At 48.4% G+C, this 25,197-nt stretch overlaps 1 protein-coding gene across 4 annotated transcripts in view; it reads right to left on the bottom strand.

Moving 5' to 3' along the window:
- The window catches only part of FHIP1B (FHF complex subunit HOOK interacting protein 1B), a 449,140-nt gene that overhangs the window by 136,789 nt on the left and 287,154 nt on the right, over positions 1-25,197 (bottom strand). For all 4 annotated transcript variants that reach the window (XM_086933723.1, XM_086933726.1, XM_086933725.1 and 1 more), the window contains 2 exons: positions 6,996-7,154; positions 2,028-2,114 (listed from right to left, as the gene is read on the bottom strand). In XM_086933723.1, the coding sequence (XP_086789849.1) occupies positions 2,028-2,114; positions 6,996-7,154 (246 nt within the window). The remainder of the gene's footprint in view (positions 1-2,027; positions 2,115-6,995; positions 7,155-25,197) is intronic.

Here is a 25,197-nt window from a genome sequence, read left to right as displayed (position 1 = left end):
GACTTTGATGGGTGGAGAGTTCCAAAGCAACTCTTTGGAACTCTCTGCCTGCCTCTTTGCGCCTAATCCTGAGTTGCTTCCTTTCAGGAAGGCACTTAAAACCTTCCTTTTTACTACAATCTAGACCCATCTTTTTCTACCTTTTCTGTCGTGTTGTGTTATTATTCTCCAAAGCGCCGGGACGCCACTTTGCTGCGGCATCCGTGCGCTATACAAAAATCATATAACATAACATAACACTCAAAGTGATGACCAGCCCCATGACTTAACTAAGACACAGCTAACGGTTAGTAGCAGTGGGTCAAACCTCAGAGAGAATGATAACTGGATCTCCCAGTGTACATCTATGTAGTTTATCTCGACTAGCCTTAACTAGTACCAACTGTATGTGGTATGTGCGAGTCGGCCTTATCTAAATGATAGGCGGAGCACACCCATGTTGGGAGTTATCCTGTATTTATTTAGGTCTGACAGTGGCAGGGTCGTCAACAGGGGTTACTGGTAGTCAGACCTGCTATCCTTTTTTTTTCCTTACTCTTCCCTACACTGCTCTCCTCTCTCTCTTTCTCCCTCCCTCCAGAAACTACTGAAAAGCAAGGTGTATGTATCTTGTGGGAAATCACCTACACTTGGATGGTGCAGGAAGGGTTGTGTTCAACTTCGTTCGGCCAAGCCACTTCCTGCAGGTCAGCCTGTGAGGCGGAATACATGGACGAAGGATTGTGGACAGAGGCATGATTAGAGCTGCACGCCTACACAAGGAGATTGGTTGCATGCCCATTCCCTACGTTTTGTGCACTGCATTGAGCAAGAAACCGAGATCCTTGAAAGAGCAGTCTGTACTATTTTCCCTTCAGCATTTTGGTGTTTTCAATGATCTCAGTTGGAGAGTGCCACACCATGGTTTCCCTTCACATGGTACCGTATTAGCATGGGGAACATAGCAGTGCCGTGTGCCACACCAATCACCATGCCTTGGGGTCAGCAATAGTGTGAAGGCCCTAGGAGCCTATGTTGCAGCACGCATATCTGCACTCAGAACCAGTTGACATTCCTTCAAGCCACTGGCTCAGCCTCTGGCACCACTAAGTCGCTGCAATGATGCACCTGCAACCACAGACAATCTTGCTTGTAACTCGAGCAAAAAGAAAGGAACTGCCGCCAACCTCAATAGGTGCCCCAGCTTAAAAGGCCCCTGTCAGCAGCCGCCTAAAAGAACTGAATGCGTTCAAACTTTGTGTGCAAGCTGACTTGCAAGTTCTGTGCTCATTCAGAGAGTACACAGCGGCCATGTTTCATTAGAGAAGCCCCAAGTTTGTATCACTGCGACAGCCGTGCACAGGATCCACTAGGCATATATTTAACAGAGTATCAGAAGAACCTTACTAGAGCAATGCACCAGAACTTCTCCAAGTTACTATGCATATTCCCTAATGTAAATAAAGTTTTATCACTTTCGAAAGAAATTACATTGTTCATACAGTATATTTCAGTGGTAGGTTTGCAACCTCCACCCTACCCCTCCATGAAAAAGCATTGTATGTTCGACCTCACTACCCTCTGAATGTAAAAGTCAACAGAGGTGGCTCCAGTGGTTCCAGGGCCAACAGTCACAAGCACTGCCTTGATGCACTACTGTTCCATAGGTCCACAGAACTGGCCTAACAGTTTCTTTCTAGAGGACAAAGGTAGGCTCATTCCTATGCAGAGGAGGAATGGAACAATGGAGGAATGGAACAATGGGAGGCAGAGATGCAGGACAGAGGCAGGCTATTCACAGTGACAGGAATCCTAGTGCCACCTAGGCAGGCTTCTTACTGTGTGTAGAGAGGGCAGACCAGTATCAGGATTCAGACATCATGTGAGGCAGCCATGTGAACAGGCTGCTCAGCTGGGTGAAGCTGGTATAGCACTGACAGGAGGGTTGTCCTGTGCATAGCAGGAGACAGAGATAGGATGTCTACGCTGCACAAGCACAGCACTAAGAAAATTAGCAGCTCATGCAGGGCAGTCAAAAGGGCCCTTACCTTGTGCAGAGCAGGCCCCATCACAGGCACCAGGAATCCATTGTGCACATAATCCACTAGTTGATTCTGAACCAGAGGATGTGCCACCTGTGCAAAACACAAAGCATGAAACGTGTTAAAGTCCTCACCCCAACAAAACACCAACCAATAATGGTTTAATTATAAAAGACATGGTTGAATACAGAAAAGAGAATAAAAAAGAAGCAAAGGGAATAACGAAAATAAGAATTAGTCTTGCTATAGAAGAAACTCAGACCAATGGAAAACCACAATGATCAAAAGGAAAATAAAGACTAACAAAAGGGGAAAATAAGGTTGAAACTGAAAAATACTTTTTAGTGAGCGTTGGCAAAGCAAGAACCTGACCTACAGGACACCATCACATGCAATTTTACAAACCACAAACAGCATTAGAGTGCATGTTAAAGGGCACTGCATGTTAAAATACACTGCAATAAGGCGAAGACTAAACATTCTGTGTGTTCATTTAATATTTTAACCCCTTCGCTGCGGATGAAAAAGCCAGCTCGTCATGGGCGTTACCTGCGCTGCGCGCATGACGAGCTGGCTTTGTCACAAAAGCCGCGATTTTCAAATTTCCGCGCACAGCGGGAAAACCCGCTAGCGCGCATGCGGTTAAGAGAGAATTAAAATCAAAGGTTTTTATCCCTTTCTTCTTCATGTTGGTCATAACAGCAAAGTCCGAGAATATGTCATAGATGAATAGTGAAACTTAGTCCATCAAGGAGCAACAGGAGTGGCTCGCTGGCATGAGTTACCTGGCTCCTGTCCTAGTATTACAGGGCTGAATAACTTTAACCCCTTCTCTGCGGGGGTTAATCCCCCGCTGTGCTGGGGGGAGGGGGGAGCGCACAGCGCCCGCATGCTCATGACGAGCTGAGCTCGTCATGAGCTACGGCGCTTCTGTGCTCATGAGGAGCTCAGCTAGTCACAGGTGTATTGCCTCCCGTGGAACGCTCAGCACAGCGGGGGAATTCTCCCCGCAACCGAGCGTTCCACGGGCCATGACGAGCTGAGCTCGTCATGAGCACCGGAGCGCCGTGGCTCATGACGAGCTCAGATCGTCAGGAGCATCCAAGAGGCTAAGGGCAAAATAACAAAGCATTTCTCAATTGCACCTTTCAGGCAGGAGTTCTGAATATTATTCACTTCCTTTGAATCTCTCGTAAATATCAGCCACAGTTTCATGTAATATCCAGCACTTGCACCATGAATTATGACAGATATCAGTAAATTGATAGTTTTGTATTGTTGGTTACACAGACTTGCTTGTAAATATCTGCACAATTTAGTAGGTATATTTATTTCCCTATTGTACCATGCACAATACACTATAGATTATATTACTTTCCCAGTATGCATCTGTTTTTGGCATGTAGAGCTGTAGATTCACATGCTTTGCATACTGCTAATATCTAGTGTTGGGTCCGGATGTGTGCTGTTTTTCGTTGAAGAAGTCTTTCTTAGTCACGAGGTAAGGTGACTCCTCCTTTCGGTGACAATGCGCATGAGCATCAACTTGATTGTGTTCCCTCAAGAGGGTGAGAATGGAGTATGTGTAGTATAGAGATGTCCATGTGTATGAATGTATACTCAAGAACTGCAACAACTATAGGTGCCTGGGGAGGCGGGTGGGCGCATGTGAATCAGCAGCTCTACAAGCCAAGAACAGATGCTTACTGGGTAAGTAACATGATCCATTTGAGGCACGTGTGCTGTAGATACACATGCTTTGCATAGACTACAAAGCAGTATACTCCCAAAGTGGTGGCTAACCTATAGATGTTGCAGTTTGAAACAGTGTTTTAAGAACTGCTTGGCCTACATTAGCTTGTTGCTATATTAACACATTTACGCAATAGTGTTTGGTAAATGTGTGTGGTGTAGGCCATGTAGCTGCCTTACATATGTCAAGACTTATTTGGATATGGCTGGGTCCAAACTGGGGTGGCGTAGAGGGCAAAAGAACGATGGATATAACAGATCTTTTGACGGGGGGAGAATGTTTGCAATGTCAGCATTCCGTCCATCATTAGTTTGCTGTAGCAGGAGTACAGGGCAGTGTTTACAGACAGAGTTGCAGGGTGCACAGCAGTGTTTATAAATGGTGCTGCAGGAATACAGGGCAGTGTTTACAGACTGAGTTGCAGGGTGCACGGCAGTGTTTATAAATGGTTCTGCAGGAATAAAGGGCAGTGTTTACAGACTGAGTTGCAGGGTGCACAGCAGTGTTTATAAATGGTGGTGCAGGGGTACACGGCAGTGTTTACAGACTGAGTTATAGAGATGCGCGGCAGTGGTCATAAATGGTGCTGCAGGAATACAGGGCAGTGTTTACAGACTGAGTTGCAGGGATGCGCTGCAGAGTTTATAAATGGTGCTGCAAGGGAACAGACCTGTGTTTACAGAGCGTGTTGCACGGTTGCACAGCAGGGTTTATATATGGTGTCTGGGGTACATGGCAGTGTTTACAGACTGAGTTGCAGGGAGCACGACAATGTTTATAAACGGTGGTGCAGAGGGAACATGGCAGTGTTTACAGACTGAATTGCAGGGATCTGCTGCAGTGTATATAAATGGTGTTGCAGGAGTACATGGCAGAGTTTACAGAAAGTGCTTCAAGGATACAGTGCAGTGCCTATAAACGGTGTTGAGGGGTACATAACAGTGTTTACAGACTGAGTTGCAGGGAGCACGGCAGTGTTTATAAATGGTGCAGCAGGGGTACAGGGCAGTGTTTACAGAGCATGTTGTAGGGTGCATGGCAGTGCTTTTAAATGGTGTTGCAGGAGTACAAGGCAGTGTTTACAGACTAAGTTGAAGGGATGCGCTGCAGTGTATTTAAATGGTGTCTATGGGGTACAAGACAGTGTTTACATACTGAGTTACAGGAATGCCCTGCAGCGTTTATAAATGGTGGTGCAGGGGTACACGGCAGTGTTTTCAGACTGAGTTACAGGGATGCGTGGCAGTGTTTATAAATGGTGCTGCAGGAGTACAGGGCAGTGTTTACAGACTGAGTTGCAGGGATGCGCTGCAGAGTTTATAAATGGTGCTGCATGGGGTACAGAGCAGTGTTTACAGACTGAGTTACAGGGACGCGCTGCAGTGTTTATAAATGGTGTTGCAGGAGTACATGGCAGTGTTTACAGACTGAGTTACAGGGATGCGCTGCAGAGTTTATAAAAGGTGTTGAGGGGTACATGCCAGTGTTTACAGACTGAGTTGTGGGGTGCGCTGCAGTGTTTATCCGCGGCGGCATTTCTGCCGCGGTGCGGCGGTTTAGCAGAGTGGGCGGGGCCACAACGGCAAACGGACGTGCGCAGCACTATGGAGGTAGTGCACGCGACGGCCGTTGGCCGTCAGAAGCAGCGAAGGGGTTAAAAATGGTGCTGCAGGAGTACAAAGCAGTGTTTACAGACTGAGGTGTAAAGAGCACAGCAGTGTTTATAAATGGTGTTGACTGGTACATGGCAGTGTTTACAGACTGAGTTCCAGGGATGCCCGGCAGGGTTTATAAATGGTGCTGCAGGAATACAGGACAGTGTTTACAGACTGAGTTGCAGGGATGCCCGGCAGGGTTTATAAATGGTGCTGCAGGAATACAGGACAGTGTTTACAGACTGAGTTGCAGGGTGCACGGCAGTGTTTATAAATGGTGGTGCAGGGGTACACGGCAGTGTTTACAGACGGAGTTGCAGGGTGCGCGGCAGTGTTTATAAATGGTGCTGCATGGGGTACACAGCAGTGTTTACAGAATGAGTTACAGGGATGCGCTGCAGAGTTAAAAAATGGTGTTGTAGGAGTACATGGCAGTATTTACAGACTGAGTTACAGGGATGCCCGGCAGCGTTTATAAATGGTGCTGCAGGAGTACAGGGCAGTGTTTACAGACTGAGTTCCAGGGATGCGCTGCAGAGTTCATAAAGGGTGCTGCATGAGTATTCTGCAGTGTTTACAGACTGAGTTACAGGGATGCGTGACAGTGTCTATAAATGGTGGTGCCGGGATATAGGTCAGTGGTTACAAGTGGCACTGCAGGGATACAGGGCAGAGGTTTCATGAAGGTCTAAAGGAATACAGGGCACTGTTGGAGGGATATGGGCAGTGTTTACAGATGTCATTGCAGGCGTACAGGGCAGTGTATACAGACTGAGTTACAGGGACGCGCTGCAGTGTTTATAAATGGTGTTGCAGGAGTACATGGCAGTGTTTACAGACTGAGTTACAGGGAGGCGCTGCAGAGTTTATAAATGGTGTTGCAGGAGTACATGGCAGTGTTTACAGACTGAGTTACAGGGACGCGCTGCAGTGTTTATAATTGGTGTTGCAGGAGTACATGGCAGTGTTTACAGACTGAGTTACAGGGACGCGCTGCAGTGTTTATAATTGGTGTTGCAGGAGTACATGGCAGTGTTTACAGACTGAGTTACAGGGACGCGCTGCAGTGTTTATAATTGGTGTTGCAGGAGTACATGGCAGTGTTTACAGACTGAGTTACAGGAACGCGCTGCAGTATTTATAAATGGTGTTGCAGGAGTACACAGCAGTGTTTACAGACTGAGTTACAGGGATGCGCGGCAGTGTCTATAAATGGTGGTGCAGGGGTACACGGCAGTGTTTACAGACGGAGTTACAGGGACGCTCTGCAGTGTTTATAAATGGTGTTTCAGGAGTACATGGCAGTGTTTACAGACTGAGTTACAGGGATGCGCGGCAGTGTCTATAAATGGTGGTGCAGGGATATGGGGCAGTGGTTACAAGTGGCACTGCAGGAATACAGGGCAGAGGTTTCATGAAGTGCTAAAGGAATAGAGGGCACTGTTGGAGGGATATGGGACAGTGTTTACAGAGGCCATTGGCAGGGGCACAGAATAGAGCGCCTGCGTACGACACTGTAAGGTAAGAAAGACAAATCCTTAAATGCAGCCAGCAGAAGTCCAATACCTGAGTCACAGCATTGCAGAACTCCAAGGAATTCATGAACAGAACCAGTGAAGAGACCCCGATCCAGTCCTCTCGCCTCAGAAAGTGCCAGTCGTCGCCTCTCACCTCGATTTTTCGTGGTAGCGAAGAATAAAGTGCGCTTAGCCCAGTGGCTAATATCTGAAAGAAAACAAAGAGAGGTGGTCACAGAGTGTAGCTACACTTCTGAGTTAGATGGGGTTCTTTGCTGGGGTTTGTCAACTTGGGGAAGCATTCAGAGGCCGACTCAGGGAGAGAGGCTCAGAACTCAGAAACAACACCGAATAAATCAATGTCCAGCTAGTACTTTGACTTTTATTACATTTTTTGTTTTTTTAACTTTAATACACAAACACCTAAATATTACACACAACTATGTTAAAGAATTCATTTAATGTAAACCTTTCTTTCGATATGGATTCCGGAATCCGCAAACTCTGGCCCTTGTGGTACATGCCTTTCCTTAGAAAAATGTTATACATCAAACGCAAAAAGTCAAAAACACACTACACATTATCCACTTAAGGAATAGTGCAGCTTCTTTCAGTACACGACTGAATGATAACAATAAAAAACTGAGCAACGGCTAAACCTATTTCGTGTTGTAGTCCATTGAATCCAATTACAATTGAGATTCGACAAAGACATTCTGACTTCCTGCTGGGAGGCGAACCAGAATTGCGATCCCCCTCAACTGTGTACTGTCAGAGGCGAGATAAAGTGGGCACCGCCGCAGGACCAATGCATGATCGACTGGCAAAGAATCCCAGCGGCACAGCACCCAAGCTTGGCAATGCTGCCACAGGTTGTATGTTTGGGTCCGTTTCCGCCATCGCTGCTCCTGTCCTACACAGAGTGCAGGCACCTTCCCATGCCCTCAGTGCAGACCTGTGCACAGCACACACCTCATTCTGCCAGAATCACTGGGGTGCATCCTGAACCGCTGCAGCGGGGAGGACATGCAGCACAGGCGGTGCTGCTGCAGCAGGGAGGACATGCAGCACAGGCAGTGCTGCTGCAGCAGGGAGGACATACAGCACAGGCGGTGCTGCTGCAGCAGGGAGGACATACAGCACAGGCGGTGCTGCAGCAGCAGGGAGGACATGCAGCACAGGCGGTGCTGCTGCTGCAGGGAGGACATACAGCACAGGCGGTGCTGCTGAAGCAGGGAGGACATGCAGCACCAGCAGGGAGGACATACAGCACAGGAGGTGCTGCTGCAGCAGGGAGGACATGCAGCACAGGCGGTGCTCCAGCAGCAGGGAGGACATGCAGCAGGGAGGACATGCAGCACAGGCAGTGCTGCTGCAGCAGGAAGGTCATGCAGAACAGGCAGACTCTACCGATGTCTTTCCCCTGAGGCGGAAGCCGGGGGCGCTTTGTTTTGCTTATTTAACATTGCACTTTGCACTTTGAATACTGTTATTTTACTATGTTGGATAGTTTGATTTTAAAAAACGCTGCACGTGTATGTAACTTTTTTTAAATCTATAAATACTTGCACTGTGTAGGATTGTTGATTAAAAACTCCTGCACGGGTCACTGCCCCCTCGAACCGACTCCCAGAGCGCACTTTCACTTTGTGGCGCCTGGAGAGAAGGGTTCGGCCATCTTGGGTGAGGGAGGGGTAGCGCTGCAGCTGCTGGCCGCTTTCCGCCCTCCCACTGTACTTAACTCGGTAAGCAGCGCTGCCTCGCTGACTCTACCGATGTCTTTCCCCTGAGGCGGAAGCCGGGGGCGCTGTGTTTTGCTTATTTAACATTGCACTTTGCACTTTGAATATTGTTATTTTACTGTGTTGGATAGTTTGATTTTAAAAAACGCCGCACGTGTATATAACTTTTTAAAAATCTATAAATACTTGCACTGTGTAGGATTGTTGATTAAAAACTCCTGCACGGGTCACTGCCCCCTCGAACCGACTCCCAGAGCGCACTTTCACTTCGTGGCGCCTGGAGAGAAGGGTTCGGCCATCTTGGGTGAGGGAGGGGTAGCGCTGCAGCTGCTGGCCGCTTCACGCCCTCCTCATACCGGATATAAGGAGATGCACTATCGTCCGCGCAGCGGGCGCGCCTATGGCGCGCCAAAGGCAAGCCCGTCTGCGCCCGTCCGCGCCGGGACCGGGCCTAGGGCCACGACCCCTGCTCGTACATTTACGTACAAACGCAGTGCTTTAATGGAGCTCCGCCCAACCTACTCCCCCCGTTGTAAAAAATTTGATTTATCTCAAAATCCCATGGAGGCTAACACAAAATGCTCTCACTGTGACACTATAATCCCTTTTAACAACTCTACTACCCCTATGAAAGTATTAAAAAATGTCAGTGAGCGGGTCGTTGTTATGGCCCTCATCAATGCACGATCCTTGAGCAAACACTGCCAAGAGATAGCAGACCTCATCACCGATCACAACTTAGATGTCCTCTATATTACAGAAACATGGACGGACGGAGCATCCGCCCCGACCTCGTTACAGCAGTCCCACCTGGCTATAACGCCTATAGGCAGGATAGGGCCAGAAAGAAAGGCGGAGGGTTGGCCATTATAGTAAGAGACCAATTTGAGGTCCGCATATCACCTATTCCTGTCACGTCATGTGAAGCAATACATTTTAATATAAAATTCACACCTCTTTAACTTTAAGGGAGTGCTCCTGTATCGACCTCCTGGGACAAGAGCAGCTTTCCTCACTAATTTAAGCACCATAACAGAATCAATAGCCACTGAAGAGTCCACCACAATTATGGGTGATTTAAATTTTTATTTAGAACAAGAAAATGATAGGGATACCATCGCTCTCACATCAGACCTAGAAATAATGGGCCTAAGACAACTGGTCATGGCTCCTACCCACCAGGCAAAAAATATACAGTGCAGGAGGTGCTGCTGCTGCAGGAAGGACATACAGCACAGGAGGTGCTGCTGCAGCACGGAGCACATACAGCACAGGAGGTGCTGCTGCAGCACGGAGCACATACAGTGCAGGCGGTGCTGCTGCTGCAGGAAGGACATGCAGCACAGGCGGTGCTGCTGCAGCAGGGAGGACATGCAGCACAGGCGGTGCTGCTGCAGCAGGGAGGACATACAGTGCAGGCGGTGCTGCTGCTGCAGGAAGGACATACAGCACAGGAGGTGCTGCTGCAGCAGGGAGGACATACAGCACAGGTGGTGCTGCAGCAGGGAGGACATACAGCACAGGTGGTGCTGCAGCAGGGAGGACATGCAGCACAGGAGGTGCTGCTGCAGCAGGGAGGACATACAGCACAGGAGGTGCTGCTGCAGCAGGGAGGACATACAGCACAGGAGGTGGTGCTGCAGCCACATATGCTCGACTCACTTCATTGTCTGTTTTACCTCTCATACAGTGATTCAGTTAAGCTATTCCATGGATGACTTTCAGGGCTAGAAAAACATTCAGGGAATGCAGATACTGGTGCCTGAAATATACCTGCCAGATTTAGAGCCTTGAGGGTATTTCTGACCTGTCATATGCCCAGCTTTGTTTACATTCAGTGTGTTCCATATCACCACTGTGCCCTGTCTGGGGCTCGTACAAACTCCACAGGCTGCTCTGCCTCCTGCCCAGGATGCCACGCTCTCCCGGCCTAGTCCTGGGCTATGAGGAAGAGTCGGGTTTGGTCTGTGGTGACTTTCCCGAGAAGGCAGGAGAGGTGACGGTGGGATTGCACAGAGGATTATCACAGTTGGAATACGTCTCCCGGTGACTTACAGGCAGAAACCTCCGGTGCACAGTAGTATTGACACTGCGGGCCTCTTTATGGGATGTTTGTGTAGGGCAGCGCAGCTAGTCGCCTTATTGAGCTGCCCTACGTAAAAGGAGATGGGCAGGAATGCACTGTATTGATCCAATACGGTGCACTCCTATCCTTTCCCCTTGTGCTGTGCGGGCTCATCCGCCTAGTGTTAACGCAGGCCCCCTTGCATCATGGTGCAAGGGGGCCATCACAGGCAGGATTGATTTTTGTGTAGGAAGGGGCACATGCTGGTAGGTGCACTACAGGACCATGTACCTATTCTAGGGCGGAATTGTTGTCTGTTAATACTTTGGTAAAACCTTGTAGCCCACTTCCACTAGGTCCCTTGGAGGGACCTTTTGGCTGTCTTTGGTGCGGGTTCGACTCGTTCACGTTGTCGTGTCGCCCCCTTCACCTTCCCCTCCACAGGTCTTCTATGAAAATCCTGCATTTAAATGTTCACTCTTTGGCCAAACACTATTTGGACATCTATGATCTGGTTCTGGATAAATCCCCCCGAGGCCTTTTTTCTTACTGAAACCTGGCTAAATGATTATCTGGTGGCTGAACCTGGCCTAGCGCTTCCTCCAGGTTACAATATTCAGATCTTACATAGAGAGCCTAGAGGGGGCGGTATTGCGGTAATTTTAAAATTCTGCTACTCGTGTTTATTTGTTAAAGTCTCGACGGAGGGATGCAAATGTGCGCATTTTAAAATCACTTTTAGCGCCCATTCGACTATGTCAGGGCTGTTAGTCTACCGCCCATCTGGGACTGCTAAGGAGTTAAAATCTGCCCTCTTGAATGCCACCTGTACGCTAGCAATGTGTGCGGCCAACTTCAGCATTTTGGGGGATCCTAATCTGTATTTCGATCTTCATCATGACCCTGAAATCTGCAGTTTGCTCGCAGATCTGGCGGCCTGCCAACTAAGTCAATTAGTCTATGGCCCAACCCATAGGGCTGGCCACCTGCTGCACCCGTTTTTTAGGTTTCGCCTGTCGAAAGCTGCGCATCGCGCAGCTTTTCGGCGCAGGCGAAATCTTATGTGTACAGTATGTGTGTGTTGTCCCGCCCCTCTGTTCCATTGGCTAGATCCATAAATGGAGGCTAGCCATTGGAACAGAGATCTGTCCGTCAATGCCGGAGCAGATTCGTGGGCGTTCCGAGAATTTAAGGCTTTTGCCCACGTCATGCGGCTGTGGGTGTGTTTTTTTGTGTTTTTTTTAAAAGCTTTGTTTTCGCCATTTCGGAAATGTCCTGCTGTCCGTTCCCGCCCCCCACCCGCTGTCCGTGTGCCCGTCCCCCCTCCCACTGTCTGTGTGCCCATCCCCCCTCCCGCTGTCCGTGAGCCCGTTCCCGCCCCTCCCTCTCGCCTCAATTCTAACCGGTATCGGTAACATCTAGCCCATGGTTTCCTTGGTAAGGATTTTGAGATTATGGACTTTTGGGGTATGGGGTATGGATTTTTAGACAATGCAATGGCAGAAATAGTTGGTGGTTGTCGAGGTTAAACCTCTCTTTTCTACAAAAGGCACAGCAACCCCGCTTCCTGTGGACAGACCCCCACTCTGTGGGCAGCCCCCCATATGCCCCCTCTTCAGCGTCCTTCCTGCAGTACACGGCGGGTGCAGTTGTTTTTGAGGCTGTGCCAGCTGTCTCTAAAGGCCTGGCGTAGGAGCGCCCAGCATAGGCCCCAGAGATCCGCATTCTTGCAGCCTCACAGGTTGTTCCCAGAAGATATTTGCCATCCCTTGAGTCACCAGCGGAGGGTGGGGTCAGGTACAGCCATGAGTAATGCTTTCTTCAGAAACCCTGCCTCTTTGACAAGTTCTCAAAGGTCGCTTCTTTCGTTTTTCTTCTGTTCGCTGCACAGTGCAGGACATTTGTCCGGCTAGCCGGCTTGCCACGACCCGGTGGGTCACCCCTCACCTTCGCAGGAGGAGCCGCTAGTGTGACCCAGTGACGTATTTGTACCGAGAAGGTTTTGGTGCTCTTTGATCTGCCGTGGTGATGTCACACTGCTTCATGCTGGTCATTGCGTTACTTGAGTGGGAACGGTGCTATTACGTACGTGGACGCACCCTATTGTACTTATTTTATTCCCACTCGAGGTCCTCACAGTAAGGCTGTTCAATAGAGTGTATGTAGTGTGAGGAGATGGCTCTTCCATCGACCTCCCATCACTTCAGGTGGGCACTCATTGTAAGAGCAGCCTCATTTTACAGGTGGTTGGCGCTTTACTTCGTTTGCGTGTCATATTTTATGTGTTGTCTCTCTTTTGCATGTCTTGTTCTTTTTGTTGAAATTATGTTGCCTTTTATTCTATCTTATTTTATATGCAGTTGGCGTGTACTCTTTATATTGCCTTTTTCGTGTCCGTTGTTTGTCTTGTTTACAGCTGTGTTTGTTTTGCTTTACATGTTGGTGTTTCTTGTACTGGTTGTTGCTATGTCTTGACGTTCTCTTTGTTGTGTGTGTTTTGGTTTTGCACCCTCCCCAATGGTGCTGTTCTCTTTGCTTTCTGTTTAGGGTGTATCTGTATTACAGAGCTGGCAAGTTGTTTCCTTCCTGCAGACACACCTCACCTGCTAATAATGGGTCAGGACTAAAAGTGAAATGATAGGTCTGCAGTTTTGTGCCACATTTCCTGCCATTCCGTTTCCCACCCATGTTTTAAAGAGTTTTATTGCTGTGCCTCTCTGCTATTTCTAGGATTCTGTTTGTTGGAGACTAGTCACTTGTAGGGCGTGGGAGTTCTATGGCTTCATTCACAAACCATATCTCACACCGAAGTTTAACATTTGTGGGCTCAAACACTATTTGCGAGGGTACATTCTGAGTGCTGACTCATAGGAACAGTATTTGCTGAATTTAGCTCCAGAAAGTGCATTTGTGAATGAACAGGTAAACACTGATTATCTCACACATTTGTGTATATTGTCTGAGGGGTGGGTGCTTTAAAAAGGGCCTACTCCACACGTCTTACCTAACCCCACATCGTTTGAGACACACCCACCCTGTCAGTTAGGCTAGTGCAGGTTCCTGGGTACCAATGCTCATAGAAGGTATTCTGGGAGTTGTTTTCGTTTGAGTGGCAGGCCGGATACCAATGGTTTGTTCAGAATAGCCAAGCACTGGAAACATGGCTGTGCTTGCTTCCCTGCCCCCTGGCTGTGCTTGCTTCCCTGCCCCATGGCTGTGCTTGCTTCCCTGCCCCATGGCTGTGCTTGCTTCCCTGCCCCATGGCTGTGCTTGCTTCCCTGCCCCATGGCTGTGCTTGCTTCCCTGCCACCTGGCTGTGCTTGCTTCCCTGCCCCCTGGCTGTGCTTGCTCCCCTGCCCCCTGGCTGTGCTTGCTCCCCTGCCACCTGGCTGTGCTTGCTCCCCTGCCACCTGGCTGTGCTTGCTCCCCTGCCACCTGGCTGTGCTTGCTTCCCTGCCCCCTCGCTGTGCTTGCTTCCCTGCCCCCTCGCTGTGCTTGCTTCCCTGCCCCCTCGCTGTGCTTGCTTCCCTGCCCCCTCGCTGTGCTTGCTTCCATGCCCCCTCGCTGTGCTTGCTTCCATGCCCCCTCGCTGTGCTTGCTTCCCTGCCCCCTCACTGTGCTTGTTCTCCTGACTGTGTGTGGCTCTGGGTGGGTGTGTAAATGACAAAGCCATTTATTTATCTGTTTTCAAAACCAACACATAAATACAAATTGTCATTTACAATGCCAATAGCTCAAACTTTTCAAAAGGCGAAACCATTGCATTGTAAATGCTTGTTCTAACATTCCTTCCGCTTCTGTTAGGACACCCAAGCCAGTGGGCTGGTCCGACCATTTTCTGGTCTCTATGTCTTTCCCTGTCTTCGAGCCCCCGTACAGGGCCGTTCAACTGCCCTTATTCAAACGCCCGTGGCCTAAATTGAAGCTAGAGGATTTCCACGCTCTTCTTACTGCTAACCCTAGTGACTCTGATATGCCTAATAGCTCACTTTGTAACTGGATTGTTCATGCGCTGGACTCTCTCATCCCAGCCAAATGGTCTAAAGGTCACAAGTCGGACTCGAGTCCTTGGTTTAATGATTCTTTGGCCGCACTACGCAAACCTGTAAGAAACTGGAGCGTGCCTGGACAAAGGACAATGACCCCGCTGTTAAAAGTTGCTATCTGGCCGCTATTAAGAGGTTCCAAAGGACCATTTACATTGTCTTGTCGGCTTACTTTGCTAATGAAATCAAGCTAAGCCGTAACCCGGCCAAGTGTATTTTTAAAATACTCAAGGACCTTAGAGTTAGGAAAAACTCTTCTGCTTCAGTGATTATGTCTGAGCAACACTGTGAGGATCTGACAACCTTCTTTGTAAATAAAGTAGACACCATCTATAGGCCTTTTCCTTGGTGCCCCAATTTCTGGTGCTCTTCATGGATCACCTCCTTTTCATTCTTTGGAGGCTCTCCCCATCATCACGCAGGAAGAGTTTGTACTGCTGAGTGGGAAAGTTGAATCGGGCTCTCTCTATCTGTGTTCCTGGCTCCCTTGTGCCAGGTTGTTAATACATCTCTCTCCACAGCTGTGGTCCCTGAGCTATGGAAGCAGGCGATGGTGCCTCCTATACTTAAAAAACCTTCATTGGACCCGACTAAATTGAATTATTTCTGCCCGATATCCCTTCTGCCACAGGTAGCTAAGATCACTGAGGCTCACGTTAATAACATTCTAACGGGGTTTTTGAATACTAATGGCACCTTCGATCCCTCCCAGAATGGCTTCCGCCCTGGTCACAGAAAGACGCCTCTCATGGCTTTGGCAGCATCTGTGGACCATTCTCGCCTTAGGACACACGGAGGCACTGATTTTGCTTGACCTCAGTGCCGCATTTGACACGGTCTCCCACAGGATTCTTTTACATCGTCTGGAGGAGGCAGTTGTTGTAGGTCTTGCGCTGGAATGGTTTAGATTCTTCCTGTCAGGGAGATCATTCCGCGTGTCTGTCCCCCCCGTTTCTCTCCTGCGATCATTCCATCGGTCAGGGTGTGCGCCTCAGGGCTCTGCCCTGAGTCAGGTACTTTTTAATCTGTACGCCCAAACTCTTGCTACGGTGGCTAGGAACAAGGGCCTCGCCATGGTCTCCTACGCTGATGATACGCAGTTGGTGGTGGCCCTCTCCAATGGCTCCACGTAGGATGCTTCCAAGTTTAGGAGCGGCCTGGCTGCTGTCGCGGACTGGATGACCACCAACGGCCTCCAGCTGAACGCTAATAAAACTGAGGTGCTGGTAGGGAAGGATAGGAGACTATGGAGCGAGCAATGGTGGCCTACGACTCTTGGTAGTGTTCCCACTCCTATGATGGTGGTTAAGAACCTTGGGGTATGGATGGACTCTACCCTCAGTTTCTAAGATCACACTAAGAAAGTGGCCGGCACTTGCTTCGGCCTTCTTCGGGGACTTAGACCCCTGCTCGGGTTCTTTGCTCCTCCTACCCATCAGCTGATTGTCCAATCAGCCAAATCAGCCATTCTATCTAGACTGGACTATGCAAGCTCGCTTCTCCTAGGGGCTAATCAAGCTGAGGTTTTGTGCTTGCAGCGTGTCCAAAATGCTGCCGTCAGAGCCCTCCTGGGGCTCCCGCGTAGCTGCTCCGCTACCAGTGCTATCTGGCGGTTACAATGGTTGCCCATGGCCAAGCGGATGGTATTTAAGGCCCTTTGTTTGTCCTTTAAAATCCTGAAGCTTGCATCCCCTGGGCTCCTAGCTAATTTGCTGGCCCCTTATGTGCCGAGACGTCAACTGCGTTCTCTGGGACAACATTTGGTTGTGGTCCCCCGAGTTAACCGTCTCCGCGTTAACTAGCAGCCAAGCTATGGAACTCCCTGCCCTTCTGGATTTGTAGCTTGGACCGCTTGCTGGACTTTAGAAAAGCCATTAAAATATACCTCTTCCCCTCTGCTTAGTCTTCTTCTTTCTCCTTTTTTCCTTTGCTTTTGCGCTGACCTGTCCAGTCTCTTAGCCTCCATGTGTTTCTGCTGTCAGCGCCGGGACGCCTCTTTGCTGAGGCAGCTGCGTGCTATATAAGCCTAATTAACATCAACATTAACCTTCCTGCACATAAACAATCCTGGGAGGAATTTTCCCATGGAAAGAGGAAAAAACGAGGAGAAATAGGGTTATTTCTCCTCACTGTGTCTCCCCGGGGGAGATGTAAGGTTTAGGTGCATCCCCAGGTTTACATGGTATTGTAAATCTGGGGAAGCATGAAAACTCATGGGTGTTGTATGGGAACACCAATCGCAACGACCAAAGAACGTCTTACTAGTGCAGAGTAAGGCAAAACAGCGATTTGAGCTGCCTCGCCTTACTCCTTATCGATGAGGCCATTCAAAGTGACTTTGAGAGACCTCATAAATATGATTTTGTAGTTTGCGGCACCAGGGCACACCCAAAGTGACGCTCCGGCAGTGCAAGGGGTCCAAATTTGCCCCTGCGCCTTATTTTTGTGAACGCCGTTGGTCTGTCTTGATGGATTCCAAGCTGGAGAGGAAGTATTGGATTCTGCCTCTGGCTGGCTCTGCGTCTAAAAGAACAAATCAAACGGCTTGGAACTGCTGAAGCAGGGGAGGAGGGAGTAGAAGATTGCCTCCCCTTATGGTGTGAATGGTTTAAATCCCCACCATATCCTCTGTCACAGAAACTCTGGGTCTGCTGAGAAGACTGGCATTGCTGGTATCTTAAGACTCTTAGGTTGCAGCGAAGAAACAAGTTACTTACCTGTAACAATGGTTCTGCAGCCTGAAGCTCTTCTAGATTCACACGCTGTGCATATTCAGCCAACCACTAGGTGGCGGAATATGCACAACATGTGAATCTAGAAGAGATTCATGCTTCAAAAACTGTGTATATAGTTAGTAGAATTGGCAAGGATCCTGCTGAGGCCGTGTCATCGTTAAACCGCTTTAGCGCCACATCAGCCTTTGCCAGGAAGAGCATAGAATCAAGGGAATGTCCATGGTGGAAACCTGAACGCCAGCAGAGAATTCAGTTCTTAGCGTTTAAAGGCGACGTCTAACGACTACACTAGTGCTGATGGCTCTGCTTATGCCACCAGTGGAGTCAAGGCCGGCTAACTCTACTTATTTCACTGTAGGCGGAGTTCTTTGGGCAAGGGACGCCCTGAGGTCCTCCAGGAGGGGCTGACAAGATCTCACTGACCACGTCGCACAATGCCTGTGTGGTGGAGCGGTGTGCCTGCCCTGAAGTCACTGCACTTAAGAATCATAGGGCATGGCTGGTCGTGGAACATTCTTATTAGTAAAAGTGTCACTATGTCTACATTCCCTATCTGCGGAATCAGAAGGAAAAACTTTGGGGTTCAACTTTGCTCAGTGACACCTGCACTACAAAGCTTCAGGAGAAGGGTAATTTGGAAATCAGGGTTGCCAGGGGCTGCTCTTTATCGCCTGGCAACAGGAGGACTGACTGGAGGGCCTGGGCGTGGTTCTGACCAGGTGGCCTAGAGGGTATCTACGAGGGCCCCATTAAAAGACAACAGGCCCTTACCATCCATGATGCTGGTCAGCGCCACATGTCATTTTAGGTAATATTCTTTTTGGGACAATATCTTAAAACCGGTTTCATGTCTTGGTTTTTGACTGAAGCCTATTATTTCCATATTGTCCATGTGTTAATTTACACTTTCCATACCACTGTAGGACTACATATCTCCCTTCCAATTCACCGCCTCCCCCATCCCAATTTCAATTGAATCCTCCTTTAAACCTACAGGAAACTCATACATTGCTGTTCCTAAATATTGTTCCTCTTTCTCCTTCTCCCTACTTATTCTATGAAAAGTACCGACCCGCAGCTACGAAGGGGGCCACAGACTTGGAGGTTCTGCAGCTTTTTCAATACGTAACGTGGCTTTATTTTTTTTACAGATGAGACTACGTTTGCCACAAACTTTTTTGTATACAGCTACCAACTGGAGACAGTTTTAATATTTTTCACAGAGTTAATTTTCCATTTTTGCACTCTGCCCCTCACTCACCGTGTTTTTTGGTCCCCTCCAGAAAACAACCAAATAAAACCCCTCCGCTCCTCTTCCATTCTTTTTGGAGAGTTGAAGCCCACACTGGGGGGCTTGCGGCCCAGTGTGAGGAGGGCGCCCCATGATGAAGCATGTCACCCTAGGGTGAGTGAGGGGTCTCGTCCTTATAAAAGGATCCCCCTACTTTGCACAACGCTTTAGATTCTTCTCTTGACACGAGTTAATATAATTGTGTCTGTAGTTTGGCTGAGACCGTACCTAGATAAGGAGGGGTGCGCCCTCCTGTACTCCTTTTTGAGGGGCTTTCTCCTTTACGATCTTCAGTGCGGATTAATAATGTTTCCAAAGCTGCCATCAACCTCCAGCAGTGTGAGGATAACACAAAGCCGTGCCTCAATATTGTTAGGAGAAAAACCATGTAACCTAGTGCCTCTCCGACACCAGCCCATGGACGTCCCAGATAAAACTTGAGCTCAATCAATAACAAGCATTGGCATAGCCAATTGGTGTTGGTTTTGGGACCTAATAAGAGTTCAGCCAAGTATCCATTTCTTACCAGCTCTCCCTGTACTGGTGTCAAATCCAACGATGACCTGTTAAAAAGGCAATTTACCGAACCTATGTGGAAGAGCGGGCGGCGAATAAATGGAAAAGCGAATGAATAAACCTGTATTACTTAACCTTGCAAACAGCCAGGGCGCCAATGGACAACAAGAATGGGACAATGCCTGTGCGTGCCAGCAGTGGTGGGACAGCACTGCCCACACTGAGACCCGGCAGGGCGTTAGCGGCTGGGCCTACTGCAACAATGTGCGGGTAGTGTCTGGAACAAAATGCAGCAACGACCCGTCGCAGCTGGTCCGAGCCGGGGTACACTGCAGCAAGAGGCAGTTAAGGGAGCCAGTGGCATTATATATTGCTGGGGGGAGCGCAGGGCGCTAGGGGGTGCAGGATTATACAAAACTGCATGCAGCAAGTATGGAAATTGAGGTAGCTCAAGCATACTCCGAATCAGTTCATGCACTCAGCAGTGATACTGAAGCAGCACAATAGTACACTGCAGCACTGCCAGCACTGGGTAGGAAGAGCAAGGTAATGCGTAGCACACTGCATATACAAGGCAATGCCAGTGTACACGAGCTCTGCATATACTGGACAGCGAGCAATGCACAGAGAACCGGATGTGCAAGTTTACGCTGCCAGAGTGTATTGCACTGGCAATACATCCATAGCAGCATATGGTAGGTTGTGAGAGTGAGGCAGTGCAGAGACACTGCAGCAGTGGACGGTTAGAAAAGCAGTAGTGCCAGGGCACGCGATGGCACTGGACAGTGACAGCGACAAAGTCCCAAAATATACTGCTGCCCTGGAGGCTCTTAACTGCGAGATTTGGGCTCTATTCATGCACAGTGTAGCTTGGCCTTCAGAACTCCTGCTTTTAAGTATCCGGTCTCTAGTGCAGGGATGGGGGCTGCCAGCATGCTCTTGGCTCAAGCAGTGCAGAAGCAAGTGTGCCTTTGATGCTCCCCTCTTTCACTGGTTGAAGAGCAGTGAATGCCCTTCACTCGTTCTATTTGACTCCTGCTTGTCGCCGACTGGCTCCAGAGTCCAGTGCTGCATATGAAACACGTCCTTAAAGGGGCTTCTTGTCAAACGCACCACTGCAGGTTTGTGCTTCACTGAAGGATACCACCAGAAGCAAACCTTAAAGCAGGGGATGGGGTTTAGCCGCCTCCCTTCAGGTCCATGGTTGATCGCGCAGCTTGATTCATCGCTTTCTTGGCTCTGGGATGCCCGGTCTCTCAAGTCTGGTCAATTGACACATTTAGGGTGTTCGGCGTCTCAACGCTCTCCTTGCCATTGCATTATTGCTGGTTCGGACATGCCATATCATTCAAAGGAGTGTTGGCGATAACCCATCCTGCTCATCTGCATGAGTGTCAACAAGTTCCTGGCAACCCCCAAACATCCAGCATAAGGGAGCACTACATATTGCCCCACAACTGACCTACAACAGTCGTTTTGGGCCAAGCTCCATTTCCTCTAACACCCTTTTCCAGAAGCAGGAAAACCTGCGAGATTCCCTGATTTTGTCAGGGTCACACCATCAGATGCAGCGGAAGGCAACAGGACTACATTGATCCAAGAATAAGGAATAACAGGCAGAACTGAGGAGGAGGTGATCCTTTAGTTCGGATGGCTCTGAAGAGAAAAGTGACTCCCTGTAATAATGTTAGCTACACATCCTGTGACTCATACAACTCAAATGTGTTATGGGTTCACAAGCTAGGCACACTATTGCCACCTGGTGGTTGGGTCGACAACAGCAAGTAGTTTTTCTTAGTAAATTTAAACTTCGGTTTGATTCATGAACTTTTTTATGAGTCACTCCCATGATGTGCCCGCCATAGTCTTTAGTTATGGCTCGTTGTGTAACACCACAGCTTGGGTTTGCGAGCAGCTTTTAGCACTGTACATTAAAATACCTTAAATCTAACGTTTTTCACGAACCTGCTCGACGTCATGTGGTAAACCGAGACCTCTGAAGCTGCAGCACTCTTGGCCCTATGCGCACAGCTGAGGCGCTTTATTTTGTTTGAGACGGTGAAACTGTGGGAAGCCCAGAGGCAAGGGTTTGGCCCGGGCCTAGTTAGACAGGATACGAAACTGGCTCTAGAGGCAGCGCTGTGCACCCACGAGTGGCGAGGAAACGACGCAAAGAAAAAGATATGCACTAAAAGAAAACATATACCCACTACTGGAAGGATCCTTATTGCAGCGGCGGACGCCAGGGCAGGAACAAAACAGACACAGGGTGGGACAAACGTCCACTGTTAACCAACGAAAGCAATGGTCTGTTTAGGGGCAGACAAAGCAGCCAATCAAAAAGAGCTGGGCGTGTTCAATGCCCACAGAAGATACATCATGCCTCGCAGAGCAGCGCATGCACGCTGCCTCTAGGCTCGACCTAAAAAACGAAGGCCCAAATGTATGATATTGCTAAATTGTAATTACCAGATAGCTAATCCGTACAAAACGCTATCTGAGAATTGCAAATTGGAATGTATGTAGCCTGCGATTTCCTAATAGCGATTCCTACAGATTTACATTTAGTATTAGGGAATCGCTAATTAGGAAATTGCAAAATTGTGATTTCTTAATAGAAAATTGCACTTTTGGAAAATAAAAGCATCCTGGAAGCTCCCATTTGCTTCATAGATACCACTAGCCATGATACAATCTTGGAAAGGATACAAGTAATGCCCAGTGACACCAAAGGCACTTCACAACAGCTGCGTCCACTGACAGTCAATATTTCCCGGACATTGGTGATCATTCCTGCTGGGGCCATTGGAAATCATTACTGTATGGTGCAGGGCAGACATTGGTAGTGCGACAAAACTTGATTACGCCCTCAAAACGACCACCTTCTCCATAATTCCATCACTGGCACCTTCCAACGGTGCCCACCATCTTTCCATAGCCCCCTCTTACATGCATTTAATTGTTTTTCAAGCGCTGCACATCCCAATGTAGGATGTCACAGCGTTTTCATGACACACACATATTGTAGGAAGAGAATGAATGGCACTTTGTGCCACCTATCCTCATTCTATTTACATTTACAAATGCAAAGAGGGTAGTATGGGAAAGCACTCCAATTATAATGTGCATCCAGAAAAGAGGATAAGTACCGATGTACACACATTAAACTGCAGTGGATGTCACTGCCCCATGCAAGCACTCACACCAGCAATCTCACCCAGAACTACTATACAGCCATACACACAGGCCTGTCCTCATGCACTGGCACAGTCCTTCACACACCTAAGCATGAGGTAACTAAATCACCACCAGACTTAAGCATATAAAGCGCAGAAGCCTCAAAGAGCAGTGCAGACTGAAGTAAAATTGTAAAGCCAATCAGAAGAGAGTCGTTTTCTAAGGTACGTGTTTACAACGTGTTCACATGCAGTGGACCAACATATATAGTCTTTACAAACAGATATACAGACACATGTCTCCGAAACATACACAGAAACTGATTTACATAAATGCAGAGACAGACACAATCACACTAGGAAAGATGGTGTACATAATTATGCAGGCACACTCAACCACCAACTACAAACACAATACTTAGCCAACTGTAAATCTGGACACTTACAATGATGAAGCTGCAAATACATCCAAAAGCGTTCCCTTCCTCTAATTCCACATGTATGACAGCAGCACAAGTAACCGGATGATCCAAGAGCTGCAGCTGGGTCTTATAATGAACCCCTCTGCCAGTAGGTGTCCGCGCTAATTCGATGCCTAGTCAGGGGTCGTAAGTGCTATATAAATGCAATTACAATACAATATAACTGGTTCTTATTTCCTACCTCTAAACCACAATTCGCTGCACGATGGCAGCTCTTCCACCCCCACAAGCACTGCTTCTATATGCAGCCACGGCATGGGCAGATTGCCGACCTCTACAGAAACTCGGTGGTTTCTCAATGGACTGCAGCAGATTCAAGCAAAGGTGCTCATTGCAGGTACACTTCAATTTCCTTGAAGTCCATCTCTGCACAAAGGAAACATTCCAGCAGATCCATACATAGAGCAAATCAGGATACATTTACTCGATGCTGGACGCTAAGTAAATTACAGCCCCATGAAATACCACTATGCATTTAGTGTTCTATATTTGAGAGGGCTGAGCTTTGGGATGGTGCTATGCTGAATGCTTTTTAGGTTGAGCCCAGAGTCAGCCTGCAAGACTTGTTGTGGTTGAGTAGTATATCGAAGCCTCGCCCACTATCCGCCCATATTTGCCATTGGTGTGTGCCATTGTCTGTTCTAAATGCTGGCTTCTGATTTGCCAATAGGCTTGATAGTCCCTCCTTACTACCGTCTCCCCTTCATTTGTCACCTACCATGGCGACTGGCCCCTTTACTTCGATTGTTACATGGTACGTGTTATTTAGACTATGAACACTATTTTCTTTATCCAGTTTCTCTTACTGCAGGCACAACGTGCTTTGGTGCCTTCTTTACACACCCCATGCCTCCCTTTGTCGTGCCTTGTTTACCCCTGCCCTCCCTCCCTCCCTCCCCGTCCTGCTATATCTGGGGTGACGGATAGGGGTGTACTGCTTGAGAGCTGTAGCTGTGATTTGTATTCTGGGGCTCGTAGTTCTGAATTTGTAATGGAAAAGTAAAACTAAGTATTCGAGAGCGAAGTGGCTCAACATCACCCCTCTCGAACACCACGCATGCAGCAGCGAGGTCTGTTGTTGCACAGGCTGCTGGGTGACAGATCATCATTTTCAAGCAGCTGTCTGGTTTTTTTTTGTATTTGGCTCACAGAGGTCTGTGTCTTTACTCGCCGTATGAAGGTGGTTCTTGTATGCTTTGGTTACAGGTGCGAGAAACAGTACTACGAGACTTGTTTTTTTAAGCCAACAAACAGTATCTCAATTTATGGTTTATTTGTGGCCAGTAGATGGCCACTAACCAGTGGGGTGATTACTTGGCAGGAAATCAAACGAACAGGAAGATCCAGTGTACGTTGTGTCACTTCCCCCAGTCAGTTCGGACAAGTGCGACGGAGTAGTCTCCAATTGAATAGTCTGGACTGAGAGCAGAACCTGAATTGTGTAGTTTTGTGTTTGCACCGTATAGCGCCTCATGCCCCGTGAGGGGCGCTAAAGCATGCTTGCTTGGAAGGGTTTGTTCTTGCTGTAGACCCACGCGGGAAGAGTTTTTGTACGTGCGTTGTCAGAGTGGTGCTTTTGTTGTGTCTTGGGACTCCACGCTAAGCAGTGTGATGGAGGAAGGGTAGGTGCAAGACAGGGTGTGCTCAGCTTACATTTGCTGGTTGCTATAGGTTGCGCTGCTGCTCCACTGTTAGGTTTATGGTGATTCCTGAAAATTTTCAAACCACTTCCCGTGCTGGACTCGGCAATTAGGACATCCAGTGTGTAATGCTATCAAATGTGAGCTCACAGCACTTAATTATTGAGTGCCCTTTTGCCATTCTGGGGTAGTGTTAGTTTGTTAAGCTAAAGAATGCGCTTTCATCAAAGGGGGTCTAGTGGTGCCGCAGCCATGCAGTGCTGCATACCAGGGGAAGGGAGACTAGTGTGAGTACTTATGAAAGAGTGCTGCAGTGTCAGAGGGCTGCCTTTTTATTAGGTCGAGCATTCAACACCTCTTCCATATACTTTTGTATATACTTTTTTTATTTACTTTTTTTAGTCCTCATCGAGCAAGCTTTTTAGATTATGGAGGAGTCGGAGGCCCCGTTATTTGGATTTAACCTGTTCCTCTGTGACCCTTTTGTCCTTCTAGAGGTACCGTTACCTTGTCCTCTGGGGCCTCTATTTGTCCATATCTAGATACACGATTTTCGGA

This window comes from Lissotriton vulgaris, chromosome 8 (assembly GCF_964263255.1).
Source record: "Lissotriton vulgaris chromosome 8, aLisVul1.2, whole genome shotgun sequence".
NCBI classification, from domain to species: Eukaryota; Metazoa; Chordata; class Amphibia; order Caudata; family Salamandridae; genus Lissotriton; species Lissotriton vulgaris.
The sequence above is the reverse complement of the archived record's forward strand: the minus strand, read 5'-3'. Positions and strand labels throughout refer to the sequence as shown.